The sequence below is a fragment of the Paramisgurnus dabryanus genome, chromosome 23 (genome assembly GCF_030506205.2).
Source record: "Paramisgurnus dabryanus chromosome 23, PD_genome_1.1, whole genome shotgun sequence".
NCBI lineage: Eukaryota > Metazoa > Chordata > Actinopteri > Cypriniformes > Cobitidae > Paramisgurnus > Paramisgurnus dabryanus.
In genome coordinates this window covers 9,851,110-9,872,304 of record NC_133359.1, presented here as the reverse complement: position 1 = coordinate 9,872,304, position 21,195 = coordinate 9,851,110, and the positions used below count along the sequence as shown (strand labels likewise).

Sequence of the window (21,195 nt, the reverse complement as noted above, 5' to 3'; positions counted from 1 at the left end):
GAAATAAAAGCAAATTCATGTAATTTGTTTAGTACATGTATGTTTATTATATATTTATTACAGTACAGTGCTGTTGAAAATAAAAAATGGAAATATTCTTACATAATAAATATATTCATAATGTTAAATACAGCAAATTATAAATATTTATTACACAAACTGGGAATGCACATTTTTTTAGTCTTAAATAGTTAATTGTGTTGTCTTTTTGGAGATCAGATTCAGTATACAGTCCAAGACACCTGTTGGATCTTGTCAGGGCCAATAAGATTTTGGAGGGCATCTCTTGATTTATCTGAATGAGAACCCATATAGCAGGTATAAATACACTGATATATATGCAGTTATGTGGCCATTTGTACCTTTATATATATACCAGTATATATAAAATAATAATGGGTTTGTAAATTTTTTAGGATACCTTTTATAATTTACATTGCAATTTATGTCTGGGATCATGTGACTAACCTGTAATGAGGGGACATCCATGGAAATTGAAAATTCTGATGTTGGAACAGTTTGCAACAACGGCGGTCACGGCCAGATCTGTTAAATTCCGGCACCGTACCATCTGTACCTCCTGCATAAGAAAAACGAAAACAAAAGTCTAAAAGTGTATTTGAGGGCTCATCTAATGGTGAGAATTATGGGTTGAACTCAGTGGCGGCCGGTAACTTCTTTTTCAAGGGCGTACGATGCTAAGCTCGTCACAACATGTATGTAGCCCGTCCTATGTGGCACATCATTTTAAAATACAGGTGCTGGTCTTATAATTACAATATTATCAAAAAGCTGATTTATTTCACTAATTCCATTCAAAAAGTGAAACATGTAAATTATATTCATTCATTACACACAGACTGATATATTTCAAATGTTTATTTCTTTTAATTTTGATGATCATAACGAAGAAAAATCCCAAATTCGGTATATCAGAACATTAGAATATTGTGAAAAGGTTCAATATTGAAGATACCTGGTGCCACACTCTAATCAGCTTATAAACTCAAAACACCTGCAAAGACCTTTAAATGGTCTCTCAGTCTAGTTCTGTAGGCCACACATCATGGGGAAGACTGCTAACTTGACAGTTGTCCAAAAACGACCATTGACACCTTACACAATGAGGGCAAGAAACAAAAGGTCATCCCATAAGAGGCTAGCTGTGTTGAAGCACATTAATAGAGAGGCGAAGGGAAGGAAAAGATGTGGTAGTAAAAAGTGTACAAAAAGTTTCACTTTTTGAATGCAATTAGTAAAATAAATACATTTTTTGATCATATTCATATCATATGTGTTCGGAGCATCATGTAAACTTTTGTGCATCACTTGTGATTTCAAAATATGGGTTTATGATAAAAGAGATTTTTCTATTATCATAAATCATTTCGACGCATGTGCAGCAGGCTCTTATTTTGACAGGAGGATGATGCACATGGTTCACATGATACAACAAACACATATTTTGAAATGACGAGCAACAAACATGAAGGGCTACTGGCATGTTGTGACGAGCTTCGCATCATGAGCCCTAGGAAGAAAAGTCTGTAAAAGTGTAACACACAAAGAAAATGCACAATACCTTTAGGCTGTGTGAACAAACGCCAGTTGCAAGTCCAATGACCCCTTTATCTGTTACCTTAGTAATATACAATAAAAAAATAAAAAACATAGTACACACAGCATAATAAAATTTTATAAGCTTCCAAAGTCTGACAGTGAAAACCTCTGAATTACCTCTGTGCCAGAGAAATAGATGCTATGCAGCAGCCTGCAGTTTGCTCCCAGTTCTAGCAGGGTTTCATCACTGACAGCAGTGCAGCCACGGAGTGAAATCACTTCTAAATGTTTGCAGTGTCGAGCCAGTGCTTGAATCCCTGAATCTGTCACAAGTGTACAACCCGTGAGATCAACTACTTGAAGATAAGGACACTGGGATGCCAAAACTGCTACACCTGGGGAGAGACAGATATTTAATATTCCATTTTCAATATATGGCAAAAGACTAACATTTGCCATTTTATTGTTTAGAAAATGAGTTCACACAGCTAACACATTATTTTCCTGAGACCGTACTAACAAAGAGCAATTGCTATACAATTTTAAACATGCATAACTAGAAAAATTTCAATTTACAAAACGTTTGATTTTCAGGGGTTTGAGTTATTTACCTTCATACCACTGAAATAAATTTGATTCCTATCGACTTATTAATAAATGTCACTAAATAAAACATGATTTATTAGTAAAATCATACCCTCAGATGTAATATGTGTACATCCTCTTAGCAATATGGTCCTCAGCTGGCGACAGTGAATCTGTTTAAGCGCAGTGTCGGTCACGCTGCAGTTCTGCAGGTCCAGTGTGTGAGTCCCAGGGTGCAGCAGCTAAACCACAAATCAACATAAATCCCAAATAGAAACAGGGTAACATTATACCGAACACTTGTATCAGATTACCTGACTGATGTTGTAGTCGCTGACTGTGCCGTAAAACGTCATTATTCGCAATAATCTGTCTTTAACGCCAGCAGGCAAGATATTGATCTCGTCATACTTCTCAGCACGCTGAGCAACACTTAAAGCACATCTGTACACATTTGACAAGGTAATTCAACTCTTCATATTTATATATATACTGTTTTATATACTGATCTGGGAAAAGGGTACTTACAAGCTAACTAGAGAATCAACAGTTGCCATTATTTGGTCGTTTTCAGCACACTATATAACTAACGTTAACCACTAGACTGTCTTTAGCAAAATCTATGACAATCTTTCATTGTGTTTCTTAAACAAAATGAAAATAACAATCGGTATGTATGTAAACGCTCTGTCTGGCATCCTCACGTTGCTTTGTTTTGGTTCCCTTCCGTCGCGTGGGCGTGTTCATATATAATATTACGTCATTAACAAGCGACAAACAAAAGTTTCGATGGCCATAGTAACTGAATTGGTTTACGATTCTGTAATACGTTTACATCGAATTGTTTAAGCAGTCAACTGTTCGAAATATTACTACTAATATGGATAATAATTTTTCATAATTTTTACGATGTTTGTTATTTAATATTTGATACAGATTGAATTGTAGTATAGTGATACATTTGGAGAAAATGTTAAGTATTTTAATAGATGAAACGGAGCTTTTTAATTAATAAAAACAATAATTTTGGTTATTATTTCATTTTTGCCATTCAAAACATGACACTTTTCTCTGACGTCATTGACTGATGGATAATTCTACCGCTGTACTATTATGAATAAAGCAACTAGATAGTGGTTTACAAACAGCAAAATTATATACCAAAAAGTTTATTTTAATAACAAACACAATGTTAAAAATAATATTTGACCAAGTGTCAAATTTAACAGACAAATAAATCAGGATAAAATTACCTGAATATATACCTGAAAAAATGTCTTTGAGTATGACTAACAAACATTTCCTTCAAACAATGTAAGATATATAAAATGTATATTCTTACACATAAACCAGAGGAGTTGGCTACCAGCAGCTGTTTGTCATCAATGTGCAAATGCATGCATTTATAAATATAAACAATTCTTTAAGTCTTTATAAAACACGGTAAAATTGTATGCATCCATGTTGCCAGTGTTAAGTTAGATAACATTTCACAAAAAGTAACAACATCAGAGAATTTTAAACATATCTGAAATGTTTACATTTTTAATTGTAATGCAAGTTCAGTAAAGGATTTTAATTTTATTAATTGAAATTCAAGTTTTGCGTGGGAACCATTTCTTGCTTTCTTTCATGATATTTCTTCTTAAACTCTTGAAAGATTGTACATGAGGAGCCAGAGACATCTTCGGACTGGACGTGCTTGGTCTTCAAAGGGCTGAGACACCAAGTACCTGCAGACAAACAGATCAAAACCTTTTAAATGTGCAACAGAATGACAGGATTTAGGTGAATTGTTTAGTGTTCAGTACCTGGTGTTGGAGCATTGGTGGTCTTCACTCCTTTTGCTTTTTTATTCTTGGAGTGAGCTATTTAAAAAATATATATATTTAAAAGGTAGGTTAATACATTATGTACAAATTGTACTATAGATACAGAAAGCTTATGAATACTCATACAAAATAAGTTTAAACATTTTACCATTTTTTGTATTTGAGGATGTGTCTGCTTGATCCAAAACACAGCGTTTTTTACCATCTTCAAAGTTGAAAGTTGAAGGCAATACTTTGAATTCCAATCCAGAACCTTCTTGTAATGGCATCAAAGCAGGGTTCCCCAATTCATATTTACTTTTAATTATAGGTTCAGTTGACTGTAAAGATTTAGATAGAACAGTCTTCCTTCTGATAATAAAGTTATTCATAGAAACCTGTCGTGTACCAAAGTTTTGTTTTTTCTTTCGCTTCTTTATAGCTGCTAAATAAAAGCCACTCTTTGATTTACAACTTGGATTTTGGAGTTTTCTGGTTAATGTAGATGAAAGTGCATTTTCTTTGGTAACTTCAGAAGGTTCTATTGGAGTTACTTGATGTAACAGAGACATTCTCGTCTGATCACAGCTTTTATGAGATATAATTTCTTTTCGCCTTGTATCCAAAGCATCTTCGTTTTCTATTGATTCTACCCATTTTCGCTTCTTTGATGTTCTTCCTTCACTTATCTCATGATGACTAATAGTTATTTCAAGGGTTTTGGGGGGTTCTTCGCAACCGTTTATATATCTTTTATTTCGTATTTCTTGTCTCTTAGAAGATGACCCATACAGTGAAAGACATACAGTTTCAGACTTCCTTTTAACAACGAGAGGTGGGGTGGTGGGCTTCCTCTGGACAGCGAGGGGCGGGGTGTCGGGCCTCCTCTGGACAGCGAGGGGCGGGGTGTCGGGCCTCCTCTGGACAGCGAGGGGCGGGGTGTCGGGCCTCCTCTGGACAGCGAGGGGCGGGGTGTCGGGCCTCCTCTGGACAGCGAGGGGCGGGGTGTCGGGCCTCCTCTGGACAGCGAGGGGCGGGGTGTCGGGCCTCCTCTGGACAGCGAGGGGCGGGGTGTCGGGCCTCCTCTGGACAGCGAGGGGCGGGGTGTCGGGCCTCCTCTGCACAGCGAGAGGCGGGGTGTCGGGCCTCCTCTGCACAGTGAGAGGCGGGGTGTCGGGCCTCCTCTGCACAGCGAGGGGCGGAGTGTCGGGCCTCCTCTGCACAGCGAGGGGCGGAGTGTCGGGCCTCCTCTGCACAGCGAGGGGCGGAGTGTCGGGCCTCCTCTGCACAGCGAGGGGCGGGGTGTCCGGCCTCCTCTTAACATCGGGACGTGGGGTGTCAACAACCTCAGCAGTCTTGCCTGGCATGTCAGTATGTGAAATCAATAAGTTTTTTGATTCAGTGCATTCAGATGCATTTTCATCCTTGGTCTGATTGATCAGTTTTAGTTCCATGGATTTATAATTATCAGAGAAGACGTTGACACAGTCTTCTTCATTTTTCTGCACCTTTAAACTTGTGTCATGGGCCTGAATTTTAATCTCTTCTTCATTCAAGTCTGTTTTTACATGGCACATGCAGAATGAGCCTTCTTCATGTTTTAAAGCCTGAAACCATTTAGTAAAACAACAGAAAGACTCCAACTTTACATCAGCAGCACATTGATTGTTCTTCTCTTTGGGCTTTACATTTTTAATGTGCACTTCTTTTTCAGACCTGACATCCAGGATCTCAACATCCAGGACCTCAGTTGGGTCAGCCTGGTCATCATGGTAGTCCAGGACTTCAACTTCTACCTGGTCATCATTGTGTTCCTTACTGGAAAAATTTACAACAATATCCTCATTTTCTATAGTATCACCAGCGAACCATTTTTCTGCAATTTCATGTGGGAGAACATTAATCTTAATGGAGGCAAAAGCATCAATCTCCTCAAACTCCGCTACAACTTCATCAACTTCTGTACTAGGTGATGGCACAATCAGATTTTCATCTGTGACTGCACAGTCATCATTAGGCACTTTGTCATTACATTCAGTTTGCACCTCAGGTGATGCCTCAAATTCCTGTTGTCCTTCAACCTCAGGATTAAGTTTTGATGGGCTTGTAAAGTCATTTTTGGTGCTTAATTCATCAGTTAACGGGTGAATTTTGTCTCCGATGCCATTACAAAAATCATCCTCTAACCTTGCCTTTCCTGAATCTTTAGTTGATAAAAGCTTTCTCTCCAAAAGATCTTGTTGTGATGGCTTTAAAGGGACATCTTGAAATGGGTTTCGTGCTGCATGAACTGAATTCCTTGCGTTGTCCTTCAAACTCCCCATGAGCTGCTCTTCCTGTGAAAGTTTGGGTGCATCACAAAATGACTTTGACAAGGAATGTGATTTTTTGTTGTTCTCAGTGTCATCACATTTCTCACTAGAATTCAACCTTGACGACTCACTCATTCCAACAGCTTCTTGTAAATCTTCATCTTCCATCATCTCACCAGCAAAGCACCGTTTAGCTACCTCATATGGGAGAACATTAATTTGAATGGAGCCTGACGCATCTACGTTGTCAAGCTTACGAAGCTTTGGCACAGTTTCAAATGTCGCAATTTCAGCATTTTCAAGCATTTTATCATTACATTCATTTTGCAATTGATGCTGTTCTGTGACAACAGAATTAAGTTTCGCTGAGCTGGTGCTGTCACTTTGGATGGCTGACTCGGTCAACACAGGAATTTTGTGCAACGGTTCATGACTTCTTTTCGAAATGCCTTGCTTTTTAAATTGTTGCTGATGTCTTTTTAATAAAGCATCCCGGTTTTTTAATGCACTCACAATAGTTTCCATGCCTGTCAGTGGGTTTCCAGTATTTGGTTGAAGGTCAGCGTCAGTTCTTGATGGGGCATTTGGTAAAGTTGTTTGAATTATCCTATCCCTTTCACTGCTAGTAATTTTTTCATGACATTTATTTTCCATAACTGCCTGATGTTCTTTAACAATAGGACTAAGCCTTGGTGAGCTTGTAATGTCACTTTGGACAGGCAAATTATCATTTAACTTTGGACTTCTGCCTCCGGCTCCTTTACAAAATCTGTCATTAAGCACTGGCATCCCTGATGGTCTAGTTGGCTGTTGAAGTTTTCTTCTTAAAATTTCATCTGTTCCAAGTTGGTGCTCATAAATTCTTAAAGAAACATCACGTTTGTCCAATGTCCTCAACAGTTTTGTAATACCCTTTAGTGGACTTACAGTATTTGATTCTGTAGCCACACTATCATTCTTCTGTGAGCAGGAATCAGTCCCAATCATTTCCTGTAATAACCCATGACTCTCATTGTCAGCGTTCTCCTTTACCTCCAGGTATCCTTGTGCTTCTGCTGGTACATCGCACACAGTTTCGGTCATATACTGGCCATTCTCAGTTACTGAAGGTGTATCAGAGCAATCTGGTAGTGGGGTTTGAATTGCACGTGCCTTCTCTTCAATACCCTTGAAGGTTATTTGCTCGTCACTTGATGTTGTAATAAGTTCTTGTGGTGTGTTCAAACAAGATGGCTTTAACTCTTTGGGTGCAGCATTGACTTTCTTCGAGTCAACATCTAAACAATGCACTATTGCGGAGCTGACAGAAGTTTCATTTGGAGAAGCATTATTCTCAATAGAGGCTGTAGTGTCCATTTGTTTAATCCCTGCATTTTTTTGAAGAGCAACTTCTTCGCCAGATTTTGACATAATCTCACTTATACTTTTCTCTGTAACTGCAAGGTCACGATTAGTTATTTCATCTGATGCATTTTGAGATGATGCTGAAAACTCTGGCTGCCCCACAACCATAGGATTAAGCTCTGGTGAACTAGTGTGCCTGCTTGATAGCATATTTGATTGACAGTTGGTTTGTTTCTCAGTTACCTTTGGTAAGTGGTTATCAATTCCAGTTACAGCTTGCTCATTACAGGAGGCAACATTTTTCTGCGTTAAATTCAAGACACTCTGTCCATCTTCTGGTACTTCATTCACAGTTCTGGTTGGGCATTGGTGCGTTGTTGGCGATGGCTCATCAGGACGGTCTAGCCATTTCCGTTGCAATTTACATTCAGAATTTCCTTCATGAATCTTCTCTTGAGAAGAACCATAAAAAGATCTATAGTACCAAGAATAACCACATTCCTTGTCAATGTCATCAAGTTTCTCATTCAGATTCAACCAAGATGACTTGTATTCCATCTTTGGTGGATCTTCGTTGTGTTTCAAAACATGAAAATCCTCTGCAACTTGGAAACGTGCATCGGTTTTTATTTGCCTCAGTATCACATCATCTTTGCTTGGACAGTAACTGTAGACTTCTTCCAATACATTTTGATATATTCCAGTATCTACTACGTTGTGGAACTTCTGAACATCTCCATTCCAATAAAGCTTCAGAATTTCCTTTCCAGGCTCATTTTTGATGTTTTTCTGATGACCATCTTCTACTTCCTTAACAAAATTTATCAAAACATGCAACTTTTCTAATGGCCATTCAATTACAGGAATTGTGGAGTACCTGGCACTTCTCCCTGTGTTAGTTTTCTTGTCAGTCACCGTATGGTTTTTATTAGGAATATTCTCACTGGCTTTGTTTTGTGTTCGAACTGATGCCGACTTACTTTGCTCTCCATCCGCACTGTTAAGCTTGGGTGAGCGTGCATGGTTACTTTGGCAGTTAGTTGATTCATGGGTTGAAACAGGACTTTTGGGTCTAGCTGCACTATTATGTGTTAGCCCTCCTGACATTGGTTGTTGATGCTTGCTTGGTGGGTTATTTGGTTCTTCCATTGTCAGGCCATTAGTGTTGGCCTCCAGTGGACGGGAAATATTTGGTCGATGGTGCACAGTCCCTGGCATAGATCTTTCATCAAAAACTTGAGCAGATTTTTTGGATACATTTAAAATAGATGCCATTTCTATTGGAGATAATGGTGTAACAACAGCAACAGCTTTATTTGCAGTGTTGTTCTGTTGGAATAAGTTCCATGAAGAAAGTGCTTGTAGGTTAACAAAGGTCGATGAGCTGTCAGTTCTTATTCTATGAGAAATCTGTCCACCAAAGGAACTATCCTGTGCATGAGGTGTATTTTCAGTTGGGAGGCAATATTTCGAATCCGATGGCAAGGTCATCCCTTCTTTCGATTGGCTTTTTGGCAAAATGTTTGCCAATGCATGTTGTTTCCTTTGAGGCATAATGCAGGGGCTCATATCTCTTCGAGTATCATTAAGACTCTTATGGTTAATAACTGTTTTTGCATTAAACTGTTGCGAATTATTTGGCCCAGCAGGCAAAGAGGTAGTTTGTTGTTGCATATATGCAAGGCTATTACTGTTGAAAGTTTCTTGTCTCGAGGCAAAATGTAAAATGTTTTGTCCATTATTGTGGGATGCAACATTAATGGTTTCCTGCATGCTTATGTTGTTAACAGGTACGAATATCTGGACACTATTGGGCACGTTCCACAGAACAACTTGGGAGTTCTGTTGCCCTGTTGGCTGCGTGCATTTTGAATTGAAATTGTCCTGTGATGACTTCATTTCATTGGTAGATTGACCGATGTTCACAGTTTTTTCAGCGGTCGTCTGTAGAATTGTACAAGAGAATTTTGCTAAGTAATTTCCAGTGGTGGTTTGTCCTGGATATGGATGGTTCGCAGAGTGAGGTTGTAAGCATTTCTGGTAAAGGTTTTGTTCTGGATTACTGAATGTCCCATCTCCAGATGCGTCCTCACTGCCATGTAAATTTTGCCATTGTTCTGGGTGCTGAGAATTTGCTTGCATTCTGCAAAATGGTCTTCAAATGAAATATCACATCCCTGTTAAATAAAAAGGTAAAATTAAGTCAGTCCTTTGTTTGAAAGCTTTGATACAAATATAACCTGGAGATCAGAAACAGCAGGTATATAATTATTCTTCTAATATAAAAAAGTAAAGTGCATATTTAAAAAAAATATTGGCATGTCCAGGCTGCCATGCCACACGTGCGCATGCATTCACCCCCCCCCCAACCCCCCCGCCCCACAAAACAAGTGACATATATTGTGTTTGCAATCTTGCACTTGGTGGATTTTTGTGCAGCGTCTTAAATTTGCTTATCCACAAAGAAACCAAGCACATGCATTTTTGTTTACGATAATGAGGCGCAGTCCTAATATGCTGGCGAATGATCCGTTTCAACATGGATAGTAACGACCTCCCTGATGTCTGCTTCATTTCAGTTTGCACTTCGTTGTGAATGTTGATCTGCATTTAAAACCCCCGTGTCAGAGCTAAACAATAACCTCTTTTTGTGATGACATGCGCGTCCTTGCGGTGACACGCCCTATTGCATTCTGTCTTCTGTTCACACAGGATGCATTCTGTAAATGTTACGACATTATTACTATGTCCCGTACGAGAGATGTTTGCATTCACAGATCACACAAAGAAGTAGGGCTGCACAATAAATCGCATGGGATTGTCACGCACATCAATGAAGGAATCAAGAAACCGGCTTTACTAACGTGATGCGCGTGACAATCGCATGCGATTAATCGTGCAGCCCTACACAGAAGCCATAAAATTGCCAGTATGCGACTTTTCTGGGATCAACGTGCTGTATGAATGTGGTAAGTTTGTGACTGTAGAAATAAAGTTGACCAAATAATTAGAAAAGATCAAATAATTAGAAAGATCAAATGATTTCCCCAACCAATTCCCACCCTTCTATGGCAAGCCGTTTTAACTTTTATTCATTGTTTTCTTGATATCAACAATTCAATTTTCACTAGTTAAAATTGTAATTCTTGATATCAGATATTACATTTCTACTAGTATCAATGGCAATTCTTGATATCAACAATTACATTCCCACTAGTAACAATGTTAATTCTTGATATCAGCTATTTAATTCTTGATATCAACAATTACATTTCCACTAGTAACAATGTTAATTCTTGATATCAGCTATTGAATTCTTGATATCAACAATTTAATTCTTGATATCAACAATTCAATTCTTGATATCAACAATTCAATTATTGATATCAACAATTAAGTTATTGATATCTGTAATTGTATTTTCACTAGTGAAATGTCACCATAGGTTGCCATTCAAATTCAATTGTTGATATCAAGAATTACATTTTCACTAGTAACAATGTTAATTCTTGATATCAACAATTCAATTCTTGATATCAAGAATTAACATTGTTGATATCAAGAATTGAATTGTTGATATCAAGAATCACATTACCACTAGTAACAATGTTAATTCTTGATATCAACAATTCAATTCTTGATATCAAGAATTCAAATCTTGATATCAACAATCGAGTTCTTGATATCAAGAATTCAATTGTTACTAGTTAAAATGTTAAGTCTTGATATCAATAATTCGATTGTCACTAGTGAAAATTTTAATTTCTGATATCATGAATGGGATTGTTACTAGTAAGAAAGTCATTTTAGATATCTGAAATGATATTGATATCAGAAATACAATTTCAGATAACAGAAATTAACATTGTTACTAGTGACAATCGAATTATTGATATCAAGAATTAACATTTTAACTAGTAACAATTGAATTCTTGATATCAAGAACTCGATTGTTGATATCAATAATTTAATTCTTGATATCAAGAATTTAATTATTGATATCAACAATTAACATTGTTACTAGTGGAAATGTAATTCTTAATATCAAGAATTGAATTTGAATGGCAGCCTATGGTGATATTTCACTTGTGAAAATACAATTACATATATCAAGAATTTAATTGTTGATATCAAGAATTGAATTGTTGATATGAAGAATTAAATTGTTGATATGAAGAATTACCATTGTTACTAGTGGGAATGTAATTGTTGATACCAAGAATTGCCATTGTTACTAGTAGAAATGTAATTTCTGATGTCAATAATGAAAATTTTAACTAGTGAAAACTGAATTGTTGATATCAAGAACACAACGAATAAAAGTTAAAACGGCTTGCCATACCCTTCGGCAGTCACACTTAACTTTACCATTGTCCATTCATTGTTCCCTCCCCACTCCCCTATGGAAAGGGTACAATGCAATGCTCAATATGACTGGAAGTTCCTCCCAGAGTAACGTGACACGCCTGCAAACATCGGAAAAGGTTCAATTTTAGCTTAGGAAACAAATGAAAGTGTACAGTTGAGGAATAAGTTTGAATAAAAAAAAAATTATAGAGATGAGAAATAAAAACCCGCTTTGTCCAGCTTTGATCAGCTGTTAGGCCGAGCTTTCGATGTTGTCATGGAAAGGTTGGTTGTTTTTGGTCACATGACCTGCAATAGCTTGCGGCTTCCAGCACTCGGTCTATAAATAACGCTGGAAAAAAATTGGCGAACACAGCCGCCAAGTATCGGTTGATGCCGATACACATAAAACTCGCAAAAAACGGCCCGATATATCTAATACACTCTTACACACCCAAGGAAATGTAAAAACATGAATCAAAAAATTTGCTCTTTAAAGAACAAAAGAAAAAAAACAAGAAGATTGAAATCAAAATTAAACAACATATTTCTAACCAACAATTAAACCTGACATTAGAGACATCTGTTTCCCCTCATTCAAGTAGATAGGACTTTAGTCTTGCATGTTTGAAATGACTGCCCAGAGGCGTTGCAAACATGGCAATAGGACTGTGGGATAATTCGCATTTAATTTTCATGCGCATTTCATGACTGCCTAGGGGCACAACTTTCCTTACTGGGACTTTGACGAAACTGCTGCTAGGGGAAAATTTTGAAACAAAAAGCTATTGTCTATACATTGTTAATAGATAGCTAAATGTACCTTCAGGCTCTGTGATAATCAACCATCCCAGATGTCCATTTATATCCTGTCAAATCCTTTCCCCCCGCCCAGTTTCTATGACAAAGTGCTTTAGGGCAGTGGTTTTCAAACTGGGGGCCCTGAGATGGTTTGAGGTTTAATACTAGCCCTGTATGAATGGATATAACTGTTTTATGGTGTGCTTCAGACTTATTCCTGTATAAAACATGAACAGATACATACATAAACTAGAGTATTTTTATTATCTGAAAGACATTTGACAGTAACATTTATTTTTCCTAAGAGAAAATTAGCCACAATTCTAACATTGTAAACTGAAAGGGTATTTTAGTTTTAGAATAATTGCAAAAATCTGCAGGAATTCTGTGGAATGATTTTAAATGTTTTTTAGAAGAAATGAGAGAATTTAAGCTATTAAATATTACAAAATTGCATCTTAAATAATTACTTTTTAATAACTCACAATTAAAATGAATACACCAATAGATAATGTGCATGTCAAGATAGAATTATAGTTTGTAGCCTATTTAAAATGACATATATTATTGTTTATATATATTATAGCAGAATAAAAAGCTTGTGTAAACGTTCTCATTATGAATTAACTCTTTCCCCGCCATTGACGAGATATCTCGTCAATTAAGAGAAAACGCTTCCCCGCCAATGACGAGATTTTCCGTCTTTCCGCAATACCGCTATTATTCCGAACTTTTTAAAACCGGAAGTATTGCCCTATGGCAAGCGGCTGCATGTCCTATTGTGTTTTAAAGATCGCTCTGAATGGGATCTCTATGAAAAGTCCTTCACAAAAATGGAATTATCTCTGCTTTTTGCTCAAAATATGGTGTTTTTGCAAAAACCTACCCATATTCAAAAGCTGATTGCAAAAGAACCACTAAAGGTAGGATGAAACGGTTTTTTTTTTTGTTTGAAAGCAGAGGGTCTGTTCTTTCATTTGGTATCTGGTATGTTTATATATTTAAAGAAGAACATTTTCTGGAAGGCATTAAACTTTGGTGAAAATCATGAAAAACGCTGGCGCTGGCTAGCAACTTTTTTTAAAAACGCTGGCGGTGAAAGAGTTAAGCACGTATGAAGATAATTTCATCATTTTTATAAGGCAATGTAAACTTTTAACATAACAAGAATTTGATTTGAATTGAATTAAACAGATTTGAAATTATGTGTGCTGACTGTCGGGTCACATAGACCAGTGGTTCTCAACTCCAGTCCTCGGGACCCACTGCTCTGCATATTGTGCATGTCTCCCTTATTTAACACACCTGATTCAGATTATCAGCTCATTAGGATAGATTTCATGAACTGAAGTGAGTGTGTCAGATATGAGAGACATCCAAAATGTGCAGAGCAGTGGGTCCCGAGGACTGGAGTTGAGAACCACTGACATAGACAACAGAGACAGATCTGCTTAACTCAGTGGAAAGTTTTATTTCATCTCAAATGGTTCATGCTCTTTCTCATTAAAAACAATCACAGCAAACAGCACGTGCAGGGTTTATGAACTTGTCAATGACTGGTCACAAACACGCTCAAGCGTGGGCTACGCGTGCTTGTCTATCACGGGCATTAAATTCGCAGAGTTCTCCGCGAAATCTGCGGGCGCGGATTCCGCTGAGACATGTCAATGTTTTATTAGTCTGAAATACTAACAAACAGCGGACATACAGCTGCATGCTTTCATTTCTTCGCCGCTCCAAGTAAACAGTGGTTGCGTCACGACGCATGTGGTAACTTCCTCTTGTTTGCATTCAGAGCAGCGAAGAAGAAATGAGTTTAGCTTTGCAGCGTTAGCTTTAGTGTTAGCTATAACGGCCGGGCATAACTAGGTTTATTAAGAAAATGGTATCCGATCGGTACATGGGTTCAAGTACTCGCCGATTTTTTGTGGTATCGGCCGCATTTCCAATACTGGTATCAGGATCGGAACAACTCTAGAAATATGTAAGATGATTTTTGGGTTTACATAAAATAAAGAGAATTGCAATTAAAACCAGTTTTTCTTCACTGTTCCTGTTACCCAAGCATAGAATAATTTACTTCAGTAGGCCAAAAACACTTTAATACGCCAAGTCATCAGAGCCGAACCGAACCCTGGGATAAAGAACCGAGGCATGTATTGAACCGTCGACTCACTGTATTGTTGCATCCCTACTAGGGGTGGGCCGTTTTTTTTTTTTTTACCGCGGTCGGTAATCAACAAATTCCCGCGGTTTTGCGGTTTATTGGCAAGACAACGAGTTTAATAACATGATTTATTTATCTTCAATACAAAACACGTGCAAATTACTTAAGGAACATGTAAAGTGAATATTATTTCCTTCCACATTTCTTCAATTTCAACATTCAACAACTTCAACAATTAATATTATAAGTTAAGAAAAAATTTTTTAACGCATTGTGCGTGTCCACACGTCCTACAGACATTTCGGCACTTTTCTATCCTTAATTTGTGACTAGCCTGTAAATGACGCAAATTATTGCTGCCCTGATAGTCTGGTTAAATAACTATTTGTATGAGAAATCACTTGTACTGCATATGTGTCCGTGCTTGAGTATAGCTGGGACGCTGCACTGAGACGCGTGTGTGCGCAAGATGACGCGGTCCGTCTGTCTCACGCGTGCCCGGGCAGTCCGCGTCTGTCTCGCGCGCGCCTGGGCAGTCCGCCTGTTGCGCATGATCGGACAGAACGCCTCTGTTGCGCGTGATCGGACAAAACGCTTCTGTCCTCGACCCTTACCTAAACATCTGTCTTTTTCCACAAACAGAGAGAAGACGCAAAAGCAAAACTTTTTTAAATGTGTCCTGCTTTAGAAATGGCCACTGTTGTAGGCTAGATGAAAAAAGAGAGAATCTAATCTTTGGATATTAATCCTCGGACTGATCGCGTGCTCTTTATGTTGCGTGAAAATTTGATAATGTATGAAACCTGATTCTGTTGTTGATCTGTTGCGGTTGTTTGCACGTTCAAATTAGATAAAATTTTTGTATTTCTTTTAACGAGTGACAGACAACGTCACCTGTATATCTACTCAATGACAATTTAATATTAAAATCATATCAGTTAATGTTCAGTTAACAAGCTGCGTGTATAACATCCCCACATATACACACAAGTGCAGACCAATGTTTCAAGTGTTTTTTTTTGCGGTTATGACGGTGAGGAGCTCAGACCCGCAGCATGGGTCACGTGACCGCGGTATGGCGGTAAACCGCCCCAGGACTAATCCCTACTGTATACACAGGATGGCTGCTCCACCTGAGATTGCAGATACCCCAAACACATTTAAGTCACTTGTGTGGGAAAAATTTTTGTTTTCTAGTGGAGTACAGGAATGGAATTTCGCATCGTAGACAAAGCAAACACAATCTAACGTAACAGTTTCACAACTGTGTGTGTGTGTGTTTGTGTGTGTGTGTGTGTGTGTGTGTGTGTGTGTGTGTGTGTATGCATGTCAGATCGGGTTAAGCCAAGTGTAATGGAAAAGCACGAGATCATTCTCTAGGACAGGGCGATTCAAATCTTACCCTGGAGGGCTGGAGAACTGCAGAGTTTAGCTCCAGCCCTGATCAAACACACCTGAGCAAGCTAATCAAGGTCTTCATGATCACTAGAAAAATCACATGTGGGTAATTTTGATTAGGGTTGGACCTAAACTCTGTAGTGCTCCGGCCCTCCAGGGTAAGATTGAATAGCCCTGCTTTAGGACAAAAGTAAAAAATGTAAAGGGCTCTATATAGTTGTGCGTACGGCATAAGTTCCACGTCGGTTTTCATTATACTTTCATTTATCACGTTTTTTTACCTGATTTATACCTGAGATTTATTTTGACTAGTCTACATTGGAGGCATTTATTTAAATTTTTTTGTTTACTCGGGCACTAAAAATGTAAAGCCAAAGTTAATTAAGAAAAAGTCAAGTTGTTTTTGTTGTTATAATTGAGTTAAGTTAATCTATTATTCCTTAGCATTGGTGGTAAAATGACATGAACCCTACCCCCACACAACTGTAAACCGATCCGTACCATGCCATTGGTGTATCGTTACAACCAAAATCCGAAAATGGGTAAAGAGGCGGGACGTGAGTGAAGCTGAGGTGGCTGGTTGCTGAAATCACCTCACCTAGCTCCACTCTTGTGACAGTAGTGGCTGTTCAACAGTCACTCAAGTGGCCACGCCCTTAAAGCAGAACTTGGCTTAATATAATTTAAACGGATGAGTTACAAAAAAAAAAACTCATTACAAACCATATTCAAACATGGACACATATGCCAGGGCTCGAAATTGCGACTGTTTTGGTCGCATATGCGACCGAAATTTAATTTGTGCGACCCTAAAAAATATTTGGGAGCATTTTTGCGACTGCCTATTATGTTGTGGTGTGACTTGATTTAGATTGTGTATGCTGTGTGCTGTTCCAGGTTCAGTGTTCTCTCCAACATTACATAACCAATCAAATTTCACCATCAAGTTCTTGCGTTTAATAAAGAGCGCAGATTGGCCAATATGAATGTCAATCATTCCTTGTTGCCGTGCTACGTTGGTACGCAAAGCGCGAAAATGTGAAAAAAACGAACCGCGAGCATGAAGAGAATGAGCCGACTACAGCCAATGTTACTACTTTATTAATTCATAACGACAGTCCGGATTTAAATGCAACTTCACCACCGGAAAATAAGGCTTAACGTGAAACCTTTCGCAGAGAGTGGCTTAAAGATTACGAGTGGCTCTGCTATGAAAATGGCTCGATGTTATTGTGTTTACTGTAAATCCAGTGTAACGGAGGTTGCAGGTAAAACGACACTGGTGGCGGAATCCACACATTTTAAGCGCGAGACCTTGCTTAAACACGACGAAAGTGCCAAAAACACAAAAACTGTTGTGACAAATGTGTTCATTATTGAAGGAGACACCGACCTGGCTGTCCATCAAATAGTGTTTGATGATGTATGTGCGCATCCTGCTTGAGGGACATCCGACAAGCATCCTTGTATTCCATGTTGAGGTGGAACATGACAATGCTGATGGTATGTTTTTAAAAACATTGCCTATTTAGTAGTAATAGCATCCTGGTAATGCAGTTATCAATACCAATATATTAGCCTTCTATATTAGGGTCACTTTTGTAATGTCACAATTAATCAGTGTTTTACGTGTTTGCTAGATTTTCTATTGTAATCATAATTATGTTACCTGTGATTGTTAAATTGTTATTGGTATTATTTTAGTAATCTATGCAGCAAAAAAGACCAAATTTCAAATCTTGGCCATAGGATGTGTAGAGCCCAGTTGTGGTGTTTAATTTTTAATAAAATAAATCTATTAACTTATACATTGTAGTTGTGGTGCTTCATACTTTTTGGATGAGTGCGCCTAAATTTTTGCTGGTGCTCCTAACGCTTTAAAGTTGGGAGCACCAGTGCTAGTGCTTCCAAATAAAAAAGTTAATTTTGAGCCCTGTATGCAGTACAAATGATTTTTCATACAGATGATTACTTTAACAGACCATCATTTACAGGCCAACTTAAGAATAGAAAAGCGGCTGCAGGCACCCTGCGTTAAATATTTTTACTTTTAATTATAATATTAAACTGTCATAAATTTTTACCTTCAGTTAATGGTTAACCAGTTTATATGAAGATCCCTACATTGTATACACTGTGCATTCACACCACCGTGTCTTGGATGGTGTGACTTGGACGAGAGATGAAATCAGCTCAACTTTACCGTGGGTAAAGCCACGTTTGAGTTGTCAAAATGATGTTTATTGCGTCTAGTTTGCCGCTTGAACATTTTTAATGCATTCACGCATCTAGAGCGAATGCATTCAAAATGTTAAAGCGACGCGAGAGTTCAAGTCCCGCGAGACCTCCAGACGCGCGTCAACTAGGGCTGTGCGATTTAGGGAAAATATCTAATTGCGCCTTTTCTGCCAGGAATTGCGATTCGATTTGCGATTAAATTTTGTAGCAGATGCAATGTGGATCTGCCTCTTTAGATGGTTAGATCTTACGGATACTGCTTATGGGTCTGGTGATTTAACTGTATTCTTATGTTTTTGTTTTATTTGGGTTTTTTTTTGTGAAAATAAGGAAACAAAAACAAAGAAATTAAGAATATAATTAACACTTCTTATTGTATGAAATGTAAAATGGTCTTTAGCTTGGACTAACACTGTAACAGTATTTAAATAAGTGGGTTCATTATAGCTGCAACTTAAGTTAAAATATTGAAATGGGTGACTGAGTTTTACTAGAAAGATTTGAATGCATGATTGTTTTTTGTAAACAAAGAACTGTAATACTCAACTTCATAACTATCAAAATATTAAATAGCTACATTTGAGAAGTCTTGCAATGCGGAACCAGGCACGAGTATTTAACAAGCATTGAGAGACACAGGCTGCGGGCATGCTTTAAATTGAAACCCCTCGTCAGTTTAGGAGAAGCGCTGTTTTGGTTGACGTGCCTCTCACGGAGAAAGCACAGCCATACTCGCACTCGCGCATTTGCACTCGCTCAGACTGTCACAAAGCCTCTCTGCATATTTCTCAAATCGCATCCTTTCGCGATTTGCTAATCGCAGCGTTGCACATCGCGATTGCGGTTCGATTTCCATTAATCGCCCAGCCCTAGCGTCAACGCATATTCACATTGAAATCACTCGCACTTGATGCCTCTACCGGCATCTTCTCTGGCTGCGACCATTCGGAAGGCGGAAACCCATAGAAGTCTTCTGCTTGAGAGGATTCCAGAGAATGCATTGGAGCGTCAGAGCATCCACTACTCTTTTTATTTTATAGCGTCACTGGCAGGGCAGCCAGAGCATTTGTTGATGCTCTGGCTGCCCTGCCAGTGACGCTATAGAAAAATGGACGCTCTAGACGCGAATACATTCTCTGGACTTCTCTCAAGCAGAGGTTTCCGCATTCGAATTGATTGCTGCCCAACCACGTCATAGCTTATTACCATAAAATTGAGCTGATTTCAACTCTCCTTGACGCTCACACCAACTCGCCGCCGACTCTCATTGAAAATGAATGACTTCCGGCCACTTCCGGACGCTCTTGCCGGTGGCGGTGTGAACGCACAGTATATGTTACACAGTAATATTAGCGTAATGTAATAGTTGATGTGCTTTAGCTATGAATTGAACTAAGGTAATGTAATGGTTATTTATTTAGCTTGTTATCAGTAATAATCTGACATTACTCTTGAGGGGCTCTGTTGTTATCATTTTATGCAGAAGTGTACCGGAAGTCAAGTTTAGCCGCTGAAACCGTCTGTACGCTTGTTTACAATAACTTGAGAAAATCATCGTTTACAACTGCATATTTCGACATTTACATGTATGCACTTAACAGACACTTAAATCTAAATTGACTTACAGTGCATTCCCACAACAGATATTTAGTCACGTTTATTCGCAAGGTAGACTGCGGTGCATTTTCACGGAACTTAACGGTTATTTCTAACCGACCAACAACTACTGTAAAACAAACATAAAATGCACATACATCGCCTTATACGCCCTCCAAAGAAGATCGTGAATGAAATATCGAGAAGTTTTGTAATTTACACATAAGATTTTCGAATGCAACTTAAACGTTTGGTCGAGAAAAACTTTTAGAACACTTCTGTAGTCAGGATGTAAACACATCGCTTTGCAAACAAAACATCCCAAACAAAGACGAACATTAATGTGAAACAAATGGATTACTTACTTAACGCTAGTTCGTATAAACTCTCTTCTGTCTGTATTTAAAGCATTTAACTCGGCTGCTGTCGTTGATAACTGTTCGTCACACGTGTAGCGTTAAAAGCGTGCAGACGGATCTCATCAAAAACTTCTCAAGCCCATGGCTGAGCTGAGGGGCGGGACAGTTACAGCTGCAGCTTGTGTTTGATGTGTTGCCAGGTCAACTTTTGTTCCACAGTTTGATTTCTTTGTTTCTCAATTTTCAATTTAAAGAAACTTGAGTGGCATACATTATACATAAAAAAGTAACATACAATAACACAATAGTAACGAACATAAACACAATATAACTTTCGTAGTTAAATAAGTTTGTGACTGCAGAACTTTGTATGTTTCTTCTCAGCCCCCCATCACAAAAACATAAGACATAAAAAATACTGTATGTACCTTAAAAAGAAAAACAATGCATTGTATTGTACTTTCACACATAATTTGTTTGTTTTGGTACAGTGGTTTACTTTAACCGGCATGTTTTACTGCAGTAGACCTTGTGTTGATTCTGTTATATTGAGTAGATCTGGCAACACTTTGTGCGACTGATTGAACGAAACGTGAAAGTTATCAATCAACATCAGTTTAATTGCCAACACACATGGACTTGATGGAAGTCTCCAGTACACACATTTTAAATGATGA

At 38.2% G+C, this 21,195-nt stretch overlaps 2 protein-coding genes across 2 annotated transcripts; both read right to left on the bottom strand.

Annotated features, from left to right (window-relative positions):
- Positions 1-20: 20 nt before the first annotated feature.
- Positions 21-2,873, bottom strand: amn1 (antagonist of mitotic exit network 1 homolog (S. cerevisiae)). The gene is made up of 7 exons (XM_065292008.2): positions 2,674-2,873; positions 2,460-2,589; positions 2,258-2,387; positions 1,738-1,955; positions 1,583-1,639; positions 469-580; positions 21-295 (listed from the first exon to the last, which is right to left on the bottom strand). Exons 1-7 carry the CDS (start codon positions 2,700-2,702, stop codon positions 222-224), a joined length of 750 nt encoding a protein of 249 aa, XP_065148080.1. The 5' UTR covers positions 2,703-2,873; the 3' UTR covers positions 21-221.
- A 485-nt stretch (positions 2,874-3,358) lies between these two features.
- On the bottom strand, positions 3,359-20,655 carry LOC135781498 (uncharacterized). The gene is made up of 4 exons (XM_065292009.2): positions 20,525-20,655; positions 4,126-9,789; positions 3,957-4,013; positions 3,359-3,878 (listed from the first exon to the last, which is right to left on the bottom strand). The coding sequence occupies exons 2-4, from the start codon at positions 9,752-9,754 to the stop codon at positions 3,730-3,732; spliced, it is 5,835 nt and encodes a 1,944-aa protein (XP_065148081.1). The 5' UTR covers positions 9,755-9,789; positions 20,525-20,655; the 3' UTR covers positions 3,359-3,729.
- Between the last annotated feature and the right edge of the window lie 540 nt (positions 20,656-21,195).

Excerpts from the sequence above, each read along its gene's own strand:
- amn1 (XM_065292008.2), bottom strand. The coding sequence starts at position 2,702 with ATGGCAACTGTTGATTCTCTAGTTAGCTT. Across the intron at positions 1,956-2,257 it reads TACACATATTACATCTGAGG|GTGTAGCAGTTTTGGCATCC; the intron begins GTATGATTTTAC and ends GTCTCTCCCCAG. Across the intron at positions 581-1,582 it reads TTTGTTCACACAGCCTAAAG|GAGGTACAGATGGTACGGTG; the intron begins GTATTGTGCATT and ends TTTCTTATGCAG.
- LOC135781498 (XM_065292009.2), bottom strand. The coding sequence starts at position 9,754 with ATGCAAGCAAATTCTCAGCACCCAGAACAATGGCAAAATTTACATGGC. Across the intron at positions 4,014-4,125 it reads ATCCTCAAATACAAAAAATG|CTCACTCCAAGAATAAAAAA; the intron begins GTAAAATGTTTA and ends TTTTTTAAATAG. Across the intron at positions 3,879-3,956 it reads CACCAATGCTCCAACACCAG|GTACTTGGTGTCTCAGCCCT; the intron begins GTACTGAACACT and ends GTTTGTCTGCAG.